This window comes from Mesoplodon bidens, assembly GCF_964165515.1.
Source record: "Mesoplodon bidens genome assembly, chromosome: 15".
Lineage (NCBI taxonomy): Eukaryota > Metazoa > Chordata > Mammalia > Artiodactyla > Ziphiidae > Mesoplodon > Mesoplodon bidens.
The window spans coordinates 23,847,045-23,859,969 of NC_138171.1; the positions used below are offsets into that span (position 1 = coordinate 23,847,045).

At 49.1% G+C, this 12,925-nt stretch overlaps 2 protein-coding genes across 7 annotated transcripts in view; one reads left to right on the plus strand and one right to left on the minus strand.

The window, feature by feature from the left end:
* Nucleotides 1-3,999, plus strand: part of CPNE1 (copine 1) — a 37,441-nt gene extending 33,442 nt beyond the window's left edge. For all 6 annotated transcript variants that reach the window (XM_081256273.1, XM_081256272.1, XM_081256271.1 and 3 more), the window contains 3 exons: nucleotides 2,931-3,064; nucleotides 3,217-3,453; nucleotides 3,659-3,999. In XM_081256273.1, the coding sequence (XP_081112399.1) occupies nucleotides 2,931-3,064; nucleotides 3,217-3,453; nucleotides 3,659-3,799 (512 nt within the window). In that variant the 3' untranslated portion in view covers nucleotides 3,800-3,999. The remainder of the gene's footprint in view (nucleotides 1-2,930; nucleotides 3,065-3,216; nucleotides 3,454-3,658) is intronic.
* Nucleotides 4,000-6,929: 2,930 nt separating this feature from the next.
* Nucleotides 6,930-11,386, minus strand: SPAG4 (sperm associated antigen 4). The gene is given in 13 exon segments (XM_081256278.1): nucleotides 6,930-7,206; nucleotides 7,294-7,383; nucleotides 7,826-7,993; nucleotides 8,310-8,425; nucleotides 8,577-8,652; nucleotides 8,918-9,026; nucleotides 9,129-9,154; nucleotides 9,488-9,531; nucleotides 9,783-9,844; nucleotides 10,029-10,095; nucleotides 10,444-10,545; nucleotides 11,056-11,117; nucleotides 11,119-11,386. Coding segments are annotated over 13 exon segments (1,317 nt in total). The 5' UTR covers nucleotides 11,364-11,386; the 3' UTR covers nucleotides 6,930-7,056.
* Between the last annotated feature and the right edge of the window lie 1,539 nt (nucleotides 11,387-12,925).

Sequence of the window (12,925 nt, forward strand, 5' to 3'; positions counted from 1 at the left end):
TCATGTCTTTCATGATATTGACATTTTTTAAGATTAAAGGCCAGATCATTTGTAGAATGTCCTTCAGTTTGGGTTTACCTGATATCTCCTCATAATTAGATTCAAATTATGCATTTTTGGCGGGAATACCACAGAAGCCATGCTGTGTGTTCAGGAGGCACATGATACTGATTTATCCTCTTACCAGTCATATTAACTTCGATCACTTGGTTAAGGTAGAGTCTACCAGGTTTCTCTACTATACAAGTACTGTTTTTTTCTTTATATGTAATTTTAAAAAATTCTTTTTATGAAGTATAGTTGATTTACAATGTTGTGTTAGTTTCCGGTGTACAGCAAAGTGATTCAGTTTATATATATATATAAATACAGTTTATATACACACACACACACACACACACACACATATATATCTTTCTCATATTCTTTTCCATTATGGTTTATTACAGGATATTGAATATAGTTCCCTGTGTTACACAGTAGGACCTTGTTGTTTATCTATTTTATGTATAGTAATTTGTATCTGCTAATCCCAAACTCCTAATTGATCCCTCCCGTATCCCCTTTCCCCTTTGTTAACCATAAATTTGTTTTCTATGTCTGAGTCTGTTTCTGTTTTGTACACAAGTTCATTTGTATCATATTTTAAAATATTTCACTTTTTATTTATTTATATGGTTGCGCTGGGTCTTAGTTGTGGCAGGTGGGCTCCTTAGTTGCAGCTCATGGGCTCCTTAATTGAGGCCACCAGGCTCCTTAGTTGTGGCATGCGAACTGTTAGTTGCAGCATGCATGTGGGATCTAGTTCCCTGACCAGGGATTGAACCCCGGGCCCCCTGCATTGGGAGCTCAGAGTCTTAACCACTGTGCCACCAGGGAAGTCCCTGTATCATATTTTAGATTCCACATGAGTGGTATTATATGGTATTTGTCTTTCTCTTTCTGACTGACTTCGTGTGATAATCTCTAGGTCCATCCATGTTGATGCAAATGGCAATATTTCACTCCTTTTTATGGCTGAGTAGTATTCCACTGTGTGTGCGTGTGTGTGTGTGTGTATCACGTCTTTTTTTAAATTCTAATTTTTAATCATTTTTAATTTATTTATTTATTTTTATTTTTTGGCGGTGCTGCATGGCATGCAGGATCTTAGTTCCCCGACCAAGGATCAAACCCATGCCCCCTGCAGTGGAAGCACAGAGTCCTAACCACTGGACCACCAGGGAATTTCGTGCATTTCTCTAATAATTAGCAACGTTGAGCATCTTTTCATGTGCCTATTGGCCATCTGTATGTCTTCTTCTTTTTTTTTTAATAAATGTATCTATTTTTATTTTTGGCTGCATTGGGTCTTCATTGCTGCATGTGGGCTTTCTCTAGTTGTGGCAAGCAGGGGCTACTCTTCGTTGTGATGCATGGGCTTCTCATTGCGGTGGCTTCTCTTGTTGTGGAGCACGGGCTCTAGGCATGCAGGCTTCAGTAGTTGTGGCTCGCGGGCTCTAGAGCACAGGCTCAGTAGTTGTGGTGCATGGGCTTAGTTGCTTCATGGCATGTGGGATCTTCCCGGACCAGGGCTTGAACCCGTGTACCCTGCATTGGTAGGTGGATTCTTCTTTTTTTTGTTGTTTTTTTGCGGTACGCAGGCCTCTCACTGTTGTGGCCTCTCTTGCTGCGGAGCACAGGCTCTGGACGCGCAGGCTCAGTGGCCATGACTCACGGGCCCAGCCGCTCCGCGGCATGTGGGATCCTCCCGGACCGGGGCACGAACCCGTGTCCCCTGCATCAGCAGGCGGACTCTCGACCACTGCGCCACCAGGGAAGCCCGGTAGGTGGATTCTTAACCACTGTGCCACCAGGGAAGTCCCTGTATGTCTTCTTTAAAGAAGTGTCTGTTTAGGTCTTTTGCCCATTTTTCGATTGGGTTGTTTTTTTTTTGTTATTGAGTTGTATGAGCTGTTTGTATATTTTAAAGATTAATCCCTTGTTGGTCGCATCATTTCCAAATATTTTCTCGCAGTCTGTAGGTTATCTTTTCGTTTTGTTTATGGTTTCCTTTGCTGTACAGAAGCTTGTACGTTTGATTAGGCCCCATTTGTTTATTTTTGCTTTTATTTCTATTTCCTTGGGAGACTGGCCTAAGAAAACACTGGTACAATTTATGTCAGAGAATGTTTTGCCTATGTTCTCTTTTAGGAGTTTTATGGTGTCATGTCTTATATTTAAGTCTTTAAGCCATTTTGAGTTTATTTTTGTGTATGGTGTGAGGGAGTGTTCTAACTTCATTGGTTTGCACGTGGCCGTCCAGCTTTCCCAACAGCACTTACTTTTCTCCATTGTATATTCTTGCCTCCTTTATCAAAGGTAATTGACCATAGGTGTGTGGGTCTGTTTTTTTTCCTTTTAATTAATAATAAGTATCCTTTGGGAGGGTATTTTGAGGCTGTATAAATATCCAGTCACTCATCAATTTTTACCCTCTAGTTTTAGAATCCATTGATGATCCTTGCCTGAATCAATTATCTCTGATTGTCAAATGATTCTATAATTTCTCCTTCTACGTTTATTAAGAACTTTTCCTTCTCTCCCATTATTTAATATCTCTGTGGATTCTTATGTTATTAAATGGGTTATAATTCATTATTTTATTAAGTGGGTTATAATCTGATGCTCTCAGCACTCCTAGATTTGTTCAGGGGATTCCCCCTTATCTGGGTTTTAATTCAAACTGTGATTTAGGGCATGTGCCTTTCCTCTCTTTGGCCTTAATTTTCTCATCTGTAGGAGAGGGTTAAGAACTGTGGGTTACAGGGGTGACTGAATGAAATGCACCCAGGTTCCTAAATCTCCTTGGCCAGTATAGAGTGATGTCAGGACTGGCTGAATGCTGAGAGGCCCAGTATTTTATGGTATTCTTTGCCTTTCTTCTCTAGGCATCCAGGGCATTGTGGACGCTTACCGCCAGGCCCTGCCCCAAGTTCGGCTCTATGGCCCCACCAACTTTGCACCCATCATCAACCATGTGGCTAGGTTTGCAGCCCAGGCTGCACATCAGAGGACGGCCTCGGTGAGGGTCATGGGAGGTAGTGGGTGGGGAGGGGGGACTTGGTCAGGGGCTCCCTTGAGGGCTGTGTAACAGGTGACTTCTTGTCAGTGTGGGATTATGTGGCTGGGATGTTTAGAGGGTCTGCCTCAGTATATGAATGGACTTGCCCTTAGCAATACTTCGTGCTGTTGCTGCTGACCGATGGTGCTGTGACAGATGTGGAGGCCACACGTGAGGCTGTGGTTCGTGCCTCCTACCTGCCCATGTCAGTGATCATCGTGGGTGTGGGTGGTGCTGACTTCGAGGCCATGGAGCAGCTGGATGCTGATGGTGGACCCCTGCGTGCACGCTCCGGGGAGGCAGCTGCTCGTGACATAGTGCAGTTTGTGCCCTACCGCCGCTTCCAGAATGTGAGTAGGGACAAGCTCGGGGACAGAATAGATCTGGGAGTTTAGCCTTCCACCTCTCCCTGATGTGAGTGGGGATACTTACCCTTTCATCTGAGCCTGGGGCAGGGTTGGGTGTTGGATTTTGTATCCTTTCTGGGGTATGAAATGTAGACCTGGGGAAGGGGTCATGGGTCATCACTGAACTTGCCCCTCTTCTCCTTGGCAGGCCCCTCGAGAGGCACTGGCGCAGACTGTACTTGCAGAAGTACCCACGCAACTCGTCTCCTACTTCAAGGCCCAAGGTTGGGCCCCATTCAAACCACTTCCACCTGCAGCCAAGGGCCCTGCACAGGTCCCTCAGGCCTAGATTCCTTTGGAGGGGTAGACTGTGGCCAGTCCTCAGCCCTGTGTTCCTAAGGTCCCCTAACCCTGAACACACATTCCCTAGTGCTAGCATTTTATGTTTTATACTTTTATGCTAACTTTTATTTATACTTGCTATAGCCACTCTTCATCTCACCTGCTTGTCCCTGGAGCCTCTCATTCAATAAAGATCAGTGAAGACCACACTTTGCTACCACTCTGTGTTTCTGGGTGGAAATCTGCTATTAGCCATGTTTACTTCTCCTCTCTGAGCTTATTTGTTGACCTTAGGGATTGTTGAGTGAAGGATTCATCTGATATAATAGCCCCACTCAAAGAAATTGGGTAATCCTGGCCACATATCTAGAGACACTGACTCTGTTTTTGAAAATGCAAAGGCTGAATGTAAGCCAAACACCTAGCCTGCCCTGCCTCAGAGCAGAGCTGAGCTGTGAACACAGACAAGGTGGAAAGTGCCAGGGGAGGGGTGAGTTTTAAGATGGAGCAGGGGCTATGCTAGACTTCCTGGAGGGATGGAGCAGTGGTGGTTCTAGTCCTAAAAATAGGCTATAAGCCTGAATTTTTTAATAACTAATGTTTTTTCTTACTAGAAAATAAATATGTATATTCATTATAGGAAAAAATAAATATCACCCAAACTCCCATGTCCCAATAAAATATTTGGTGCATATTTTTTAATACTTTATGCATATTTTTAGTGATACATGTTTTTTGTTTTACAAAATTGGGATCATACCATACATACTATTTCAGTATGCTTTAAATGTTTTTAGAATGTGTGCTAGTTAGTACAAAATTATTTCAAATATAAATACTGTATAAAATAGATTATGGAGCAGGGTGTATTTTCTAGGTCTGACAGATTTTTCCCTAAATAGATATTATACTGTTTGCACTTTGTTCTTATTATATTTTGGGTATTTTATCCGTTAGAACTTAACTGCTGACCTCATTTTTTCTAATGCTTATGTATTACTCTGTGTATGAGTGTTCTATAGCTTATTTAGCCAATCCCTAATTTATCAAGATTGGGTCCCTTCTAGTTCTCTTCTGTTATAACAAACAGTGCTGTAAGGAATATCCTTCTACATTTTTCTGTGCATTTACAGGAATGTTTCTGAAGGATTTATTCCTACAAGTGAAAATGCTCAATCAAAAGATAGGAATATTTAACATTTTAATAGATATTGTAAATTGCCTTTTATAACAATTTTTTACCCATTTTGTTAATCTGACAGGCAAAAAAAATCTCATTTTTAGTTTGAATTTATTTATGAAGGCTAGGTATCATTTTATATGTTTATTTGTCGATTGTATTTCTTCTGAACAGCCTTTTTATAGGTTGTCCTTATAGCCCTTATTCTGTTACAGTTATTCAGTTATTAATACATGTTGAAAATATTTCCTCCAAGGCTATTGTCTTTTCAGTTATAGTATTTTTTGGTCTATGTAACTCTTCTGATATGGAAATTAAAAATTCTTATGTATACCAACCTAGCTTGCTTTTTAAGAAATTATCCATATATCATTATTTACTTTTCATGACATTAAACATTCCCTTATATTACCATTTCTATTGTCTCCATATTATTTTTGTAGTGTACTTTATCTTCTTAGATACTATTTTCATTTTTTTCCTTCATAAACAACAGTATGGTGGACATCCTTAAAGTATTAACTTAGATTATATCTAGGTATCCTTTGGATCCATGCTTAGAAGTGGAATTGCAGTGATTAAAAAGTATAGGGCTTCCCTGGTGGCGCAGTGGTTGAGAGTCCGCCTGCCGATGCAGGGGACACGGGTTCGTGCCCCGGTCCGGGAAGATCCCACATGCCCTGGAGCGGCTGGGCCCGTGAGCCATGGCCGCTGAGCCTGCGCGTCCGGAGCCTGTGCTCCGCAACGGGAGAGGCCACAACAGGGAGAGGCCTGCATACCGCAAAAAAAAAAAAAAAGTATAATAAAAAAATGTAAGGCTTGGGGCTTCCCTGGTGGCACAGTGGTTGAGAGTCCGCCTGCCGATGCAGGGGACACGGGTTCGTGCCCTGCAGGGTCTGGGAAGATCCCACATGCCACGGAGCGGCTAGGCCCGTGAGCTATGGCCGCTGAGCCTGCGCATCCAGAGCCTGTGCTCCCCAACGGGAGAGGCCACAACAGTGAGAAGCCCTCGTACCGCCAAAAAAATAAATAAATAAATAAATAAAATTTAAGGCTTTTGGTACTTACTATGAAGTTGCCCTCTAGAAAAGCTGTATTAGTTCATTAGTTAGAAAACCTCAGGCTTTAAGAGTAATAACCCCAAAATTTAAACAGATGGATGCATGTTCCACTCCCCCCACATACTCATGCATTCCACTTTCCAGAGGTGTAACCACTGGTAATAGTCTATATATTCTTCCAAAACATGAACACACTACAAAGGATCCTAACAGTCAAGATGTTGCATGTTTCTTTGTTCACACTTGTTCCCCTTTTCTCCTCTTGGCCTGGGTAGAACTCATTAACCCTTTAATGTCTGTCTCCTCTTTTTCCCTCCAATTCTACTTTTGACCCTTAGAGTGAAGGGTTCTTGGATCAAGTCAATGAATTCTCCCATTTTGTGGAGCATCGTCTCTCCCCTATCAGGCTCCTTGAGGGCAGGGACTGGTAAATACTAGACTACCTGTACTGTGCCTAGCATAGTCGTGCACTCAGGTCCCAGTAAAGACAACCTGGGTAAAGGCGACCAGGCCTGCATCAACTCTGACTCAGATGCTTCCTAGAGGTTCTCAAGTCTCCCTAGTTTTTACCTGAAGGGGTAGTTCCTCCTCCACCTGCACCTAGCAAGAGTTGGGGTGAGAATTGAGGTGCACAAGCATGGCTTCATGCTGACTGGCGCTCTGCAAGAGGGTGGTAGGCTTGGGGTCCTGCTGTGTTTCAGCTCTTCGTTAGCTGTGTGACCTTGAGCAACTTTCCTGACCTGAATGGCTTCCGCCTCTGGTTGTGAAGATTAGTTAGGGTAAGGCATATAACGTCCAGAGTACTGTCTTGTGCACATGGTAAACACTCCATAAACATCATCTACTGCTGCTACTATATTGATCTGGACTTCTCAAAGAGGGCGTTTTGGTAGACCCCCCAACCATGTTTATATACCAAAGGCAACTAGAGCGCCGCACACCCCCCTTCCCACAAGAGACCTCCCAGCACTGATCCAGCTTCTTTCAGCATAGACCTCCACTCTACTCCAACAATCAGCATGTTTAATGGGCCCTCCCTGTGGCACTGTCCCCTGCCTCCCCTGAGGTTTGAATGCCATGGGCTCGGACTCGATACAAGCATGTGAAATGGGGGTGGCCCCAGTTGCTTAGAATCTGGATCTTCACCTTGGGAAAGGCAGCTGGGGGGTCATTCTGGGGAGACAAATGGATCATGCCAAGGCCCGGTCTCCCAAGGACTGCCTTCCTCCCCAATCTTCCTTCACTGTGAGACAAACATACCTCTAGGTGGAAAGTCTGAATCTCAGATTTCTCCACATCGAAGGTGAATTTCCCCAAGAAAACTTCAGTCTTATCATCAACCTGGAGGCCCTAGTAAGTGAAGAATGAGTGGAGGAACAGTGAGGCCCAGGTGGAGGAGGGAGAGAGTGACTCTGTTTAGCACCTACTCTGTGTTCAGCATCTGTATGCATACTCTCATTTATTTTTTGGTGTTAGTATAGTGTGGAATGTGGGCTCAAAGAAATCAAGTTGCAAATTTTAGTTCGGCCACTTGCACTTCATAGGTTGTTGTGTGGATGCAAGGATATATAATCCATGTAAAGTACTCCACACAGAGTAAGCACTCAATAAACCGTAACTAATATTTGAATATGGTTATAATTATTTATAACCTACAGCAGCCTTGAGAGGCAAGTGGTAGTATCTCCATTTTATGGATGAGCGAGCAAAGCCTCAGTAGTCTCAGTTTTCATGACTGCCTTGTGCTCTCTAGGCAAAAATCCCCCACCTCCTTGGCCTCAGCCCCACTTACATAGACTGCGAAGTCACGCGGGGCGCTCTTGGCTCCCCGGGTGTGTGCCACGCTGGGCGGTGGATGCTGCAGAGTGATGTCGCTCAGCTGCACACGACCCGGCAACTGGATCACCACCTGGCCCTGGTCGCCCTCAAAAGCCCAGCAATTCCCAGGGAACACATCTGGCTGCAGGCGGGCGGACAGACGCACAGCCCATCAGAACCACAGGACAGGTTGACCCCATCATGGGCCCCGTCCAGTCCTCCAACCAGTACCTAGCAGGGCCAGATCTCTCCAGTATCACGTTGTCCTCGTTGTCCTCGGCCTCACCCAGAGCCTCACCCCAGACAAGCCAGGCCCCGCCTCCAGGACTTCTGCCCAGCAGGGCCCACCTGGCGCCACGCCCTCAGTTCTGTCAGGTCCCACCCCAGGGGAGCTGCGGGGGTCCTTTTCCCAGAGTCCCGCCCCAGATCCCGTTCCGGGATCTAGGTTCCAGGCCCACCTCCAGGATAACCGTGGGCGGTCGCACATAGTTCCAGAAGCTGAAGCCATTCCAGAAGTAGGCAGTGTTCGCATCCTCGTAGTCGGGGGACGTCTTCTCTAAGTCGATGGAGGCTCCTGGAGCAGGGAGAAGCAACCACTCAGGGGCTCCTAGGCCTGACTGACAGCTGGGGCAGGGTCTGTCTGAGGTCGGTCTCCTGGAGCCGGTCATGTGCATAGTTCTGTCTGTGTCTCTGAGTCTCAGTCTCTCAGTGTCTCTGTGTCTTACCCACAGAGCTCAGCGCATAGTCGGGTTTCCGCACAAAGTCCTCACTCAGCCTCTGGAATACGAGTTTGGCCACTCTCTGAAAAGAGAGAGGGCGGGGCCTGGAGGGGTGGGGCTTGCAGGCAGCTTTTATAGTGGGGCAGAGTTCTCTGGGGATAGACTTTGTGGGCCCCGGGAGAAATTCCGAAGGCGGGGTTTTGGGCTGGGCCTTAAGGCTCAGGACCCAGGGAGTGGAGCTGCAAGGTGGGCCGGGACTGTGCAATGGGCGGAGCCACGGGGCCAGGCTCCTGGGGCCCGAGCTCCTGGACCCGGTTCTGAGAACAGGATGAGTCTGCGGGGCTCACCTCGCTGTTGGCTGCGCGAACGCTGGCCACCTCCTTGTGGAGTTTAACCAGCTCAGCCCGGAGCTGCTGCAGCTGCTGCTCCTGGGAGCGCACGCGCTCGCGGTATTCGCTGCAGGCAGAAGGTTGGCACGGTGCAGTTGGCTCCCCGTCCCCCTGGACACTTCAGCACCTTTGAGGCCCCCAACTCCCCACCCCAGGTGCCCTCTCTCACCTTAGAGTCAGCATCTCCTTAGGTTCCTGTTGGAGGGAGGAGGGAGGGACAAAATACAGTGCTGCTGAGCTCCCACCCACCTCTGTTCCCACCTCAGTGTGGGAGGCCAGACTCAAAAAGCCTTGCTTCTGAGGACTGCCAACCCCTGTCCCCCTGGCCTGTCCTTCCAGGACCTCTCAGAGACACACCCTCAAGCACCTTTGGGCACAATCCCTCAGAAATCTCCTGTTTATATCCAGCCATTCCTTAGGGTTATAGCTTCCAGCACTGCCCCGCTCCCAGCGGCCCAGGGGACTCCACACAACCTCCAGGTTCACAGCCTGCCAACCACCCACCCCCGGACAGTCTCCCCGACTCACATTCTCCAAAGGAGGGGCCAGGTACAGGAGCCCCCACCAGAGTGCTGGAGAAAGAGGGGGCTGGTCTCAGGGGAAGGAAAGGGAGAAGGTTTCCCTGGCATAAAGGGGACAGTGGGGAGACAAGAGGCTTGAAGGGGCTGAGTCTGAGGGGGGACTAGAAGGCTCTGAAGGGGACTGTGAGGAGCTGTGAGCCTCTGAAGAGACTGAGTGGGCTGAAGGGTACAGGAGAGAATGTACCAGGTTTGCCTCCAAAGCAGCCAGGGCTGGGGCCCTAGGGAATTCGCCGCCCTCTCACCTGCCAGAAAGAGGCTCAGCAGTGACACAGCCGTGAGCAGGAAGCGGATGGAACAGACCTCCCTGAAGAACCGGAGGCAGGCTGAGGTCCCGATACCCTAGCGAACCCCACGGACCCCACCCCAGTGTCCTAGACCCAGCTCCTGTGAGCACCGGTGTGAATCGGCTCAAGCCTCAGCCGGGTCTGGCCCTGCTCCCCACACCCTCAAGGAGCAGCTCCTGGGGCTCCCCTTTCCCTTCCTCTGACCTGTACACACTGACCAGCACACCTCCTACCAGGGATAACAACATGCTCAGCATCTGGAAGAGTGGGCCTGAGGAGAAAAGAGGGGGCTCAGAGAAGGGACTAGGCTTAGGGAGGGGGAGAGGTGAGGGGCTCACAGAGCGTGGTGTTCGAGGTTCAAGAAGGGGCTTAGGAAGGGGGCTCAGGGACAGGGGCTCAGGAACAGCGGTGTGGGCTAGGAGAATTAGATGCGGGCAAGGAGAATGAGTTGGATTCTCATTCTTAGGGAAGATGGATCGGGCTCAGAGAAAGGGCTGGAGAATCAGACACGGGCCGGGGGCTCAGAACTGAAAACAGGGCCCCAGAGGTGAGAAGTGGAATTCGGAGAGGGGGGCCAGAGGGTCAGAGGGGATCTGGGCTGGGCTGGCCTGGCCCGTACTCAGGAAGCTCCTGGACACTCGCGGGGGAGGTATCTCCTGCCTCAGATCCAGAGTCGAGAGGTCGAGCTGCTCCTCAGGGACACCGGGAGAGCCAGCCGATTCTGCGGGAGCCCAAGGGGCTCCATTGGGGCCTTGCGCACCGCAGGCCCGCTGTTTCCCCGGCATCTGGCCGCAGGTTCCCCAGCCCAGAAGCAGAGCAGCCTCAGAGGCTTTGGTCTCACTGGAGCCCCATCCCGGGTCTCTCGCAGCACTCTGAGGCCCTGCTCTCAGAAAGCTCAGTCTACCTGTGGTCCCACCTCCCAAACGGTGGCCCCGCCCCCAGCCTTAGGTCTTGATACGGCCCCATTTCCCTGGTAGCCAACTCATGCTAACACCGAGGCCGCTCCTCCTCAGTGGTACCCAATCACAGGACTTGCCCCGCCCCTCCCCAGGACCGTCCACCACACCGGGGCCCTCCCCTTGGGGCATCTTATCTAGTGCCTCCTCTTTTCACCCTACAGGTCCCGCCCCTTAGGAGGCACCCAGATAGTTTTATTCCGCTTCCGCGCCAAGTCCCACCCCTTAGGCCCCACCCACTCCCTCCTCTCACCCGGGTTCGACCCTGCCCGCACCCGAGGCCCCGCCCCTCACTGTTGCCGAGCCACAGGCGGCCGGCCCGTTGTGGCTCCGAGGCCGGCTTCAGCCGAGAGCTTTCAGCCCTTGTGGTTCTTCCGGGCACTCCAGCGCTCAAGGCGGGCTCACCGCAGCTAGAGCCCCGGGCTCTTCTGACCTCGGGCTCCCCGGGCTCCGGCTCAGCTGACCGGTGCCTGCAGCTGTCCCCCGAGATGACGCTCACAGAGCTGTTGCTGTTGTTGCTGTAGAAGTTGGGCGTGTGCTTGTGCGGGAGCGCGGCAGAGCCCGGGCGGCGGCTTCGCCGCATCCTGACCCTGGGCTGCCCCCCTCACGGACGCCAAAGTCACCGCCTGAGCCGCCAAGGCCCTCGGCCCTCCCTCAGCAGGTGCGTGCCGCCGGGACCCCAAGGACTCTGCGTGCAGCCGGCGTGCCCCGCGGCCTGACCCAACCAACCCTCTCCCCTCTATCTGGGCCTGGCTGCTGACTTCATAGAGGAGACCAGGGTCTCCGCCGAACGCTCTGGTGTGGCGTCACAGAGCTAGTCGTGACGTCACTGGGGAGCCCTGGCAGTCTCTCTTATTCTTTCCCAGGTTAAAGCAAGCAATGACATCACAGCACTTCCCAGAACACCCCGTCCAAAGCTACACTCTGTGTAAAAGAATTTCTATCCCCCTTCCTGCTTTGTTTTTCTCCTTAGCACTTATTACTGACATGCTATGTGTTTTCTTTTTCTTTCTTTTTCTTTTTTCTTTCTTTCTTTCTTTCTTTCTTTCTTTCTTTCTTTCTTTCTTTCTTTCTTTCTTTCTTTCTTTCTTTTCTTTCTTTCTTCTTTCTCTCTTTCTTTCTTTCTTCATAACCTGTTACTCCCAGTACAGCAGTAAACTTTATGAAGGCAGGGATTTTTGTTTTGTTCACTACTGTATCCTCCAGCGCCTAGATAGGCCTAGCATGTGGTAGGTGCTCAAATATCTGTGAACGAATAAATGTTAAGGAGCAAGCGATCACCCACAGCACTTCTCAATAAAGTCTTTTTAGTTTCTTAGTCTCTTTTGCTCTACAACCCTTCAGGCCCCTCCTCTCATCCTAGTCATTAGGCCAGAGAACTCTGACCTCAGGGATCTGTGGGTTCCTCTCCCAGACCCATATTCATCAGGGGTCTGTGGGGTGAGAATTCAGTACCCACCAATCTCCATACCCACACTCAGACCATCTGAGTCACCTAGAAGGGAATGAGGAATCACACATGATCACAGCCAAGAGACCAGATGTTCCCAAACTCCTGCTTTGCAATAGGATAGAACCAGTGCAGCTTATAGAAATTCAGGTTCCCAGGCACACCTTGAGATATTACTTTAGCGTTTCTAGAGTGGGCGCAGGAATGTTCATATATATTTTTTTAAGATTTATTTATTATTTATATACTTTATTTATTTTTGGATGTGTCAGGTCTCAGTTGTGGCACGCAGGCTCTTCCTTGCGGTGCACGGGCTCCCCTCTAGTTGTGGCACGAGGGTTTTCTCTTCTCTAGTTGAGGCGCTCGAGCTCAGTAGTTGTGGCACGCGGGCTTAATTGCCCGGAGGCATATGGGATCTTAGTTCCCTGACCAGGCATCGAATCCACATCCCCTGCATTGTAAGGTGGATCCTTTACTACTGGATCACCAGGGAAGTCCCAGAATGTGTATTTAAAAAAAAATTAATTAATAATTAATTAATTAATTTTTGGCTGCGTTGGGTCTTTGTTGCTGCACGCGGGCTTTCTTTTTTCTAGTTGCAGCGAGCAGGGGCTACTCTTCGATGCGGTGCGCAGGCCTCTCATTGCAGTGGCTTCTCTCATTGCGGAGCACGGGCTCTAGGTGTGCGGGCTTCA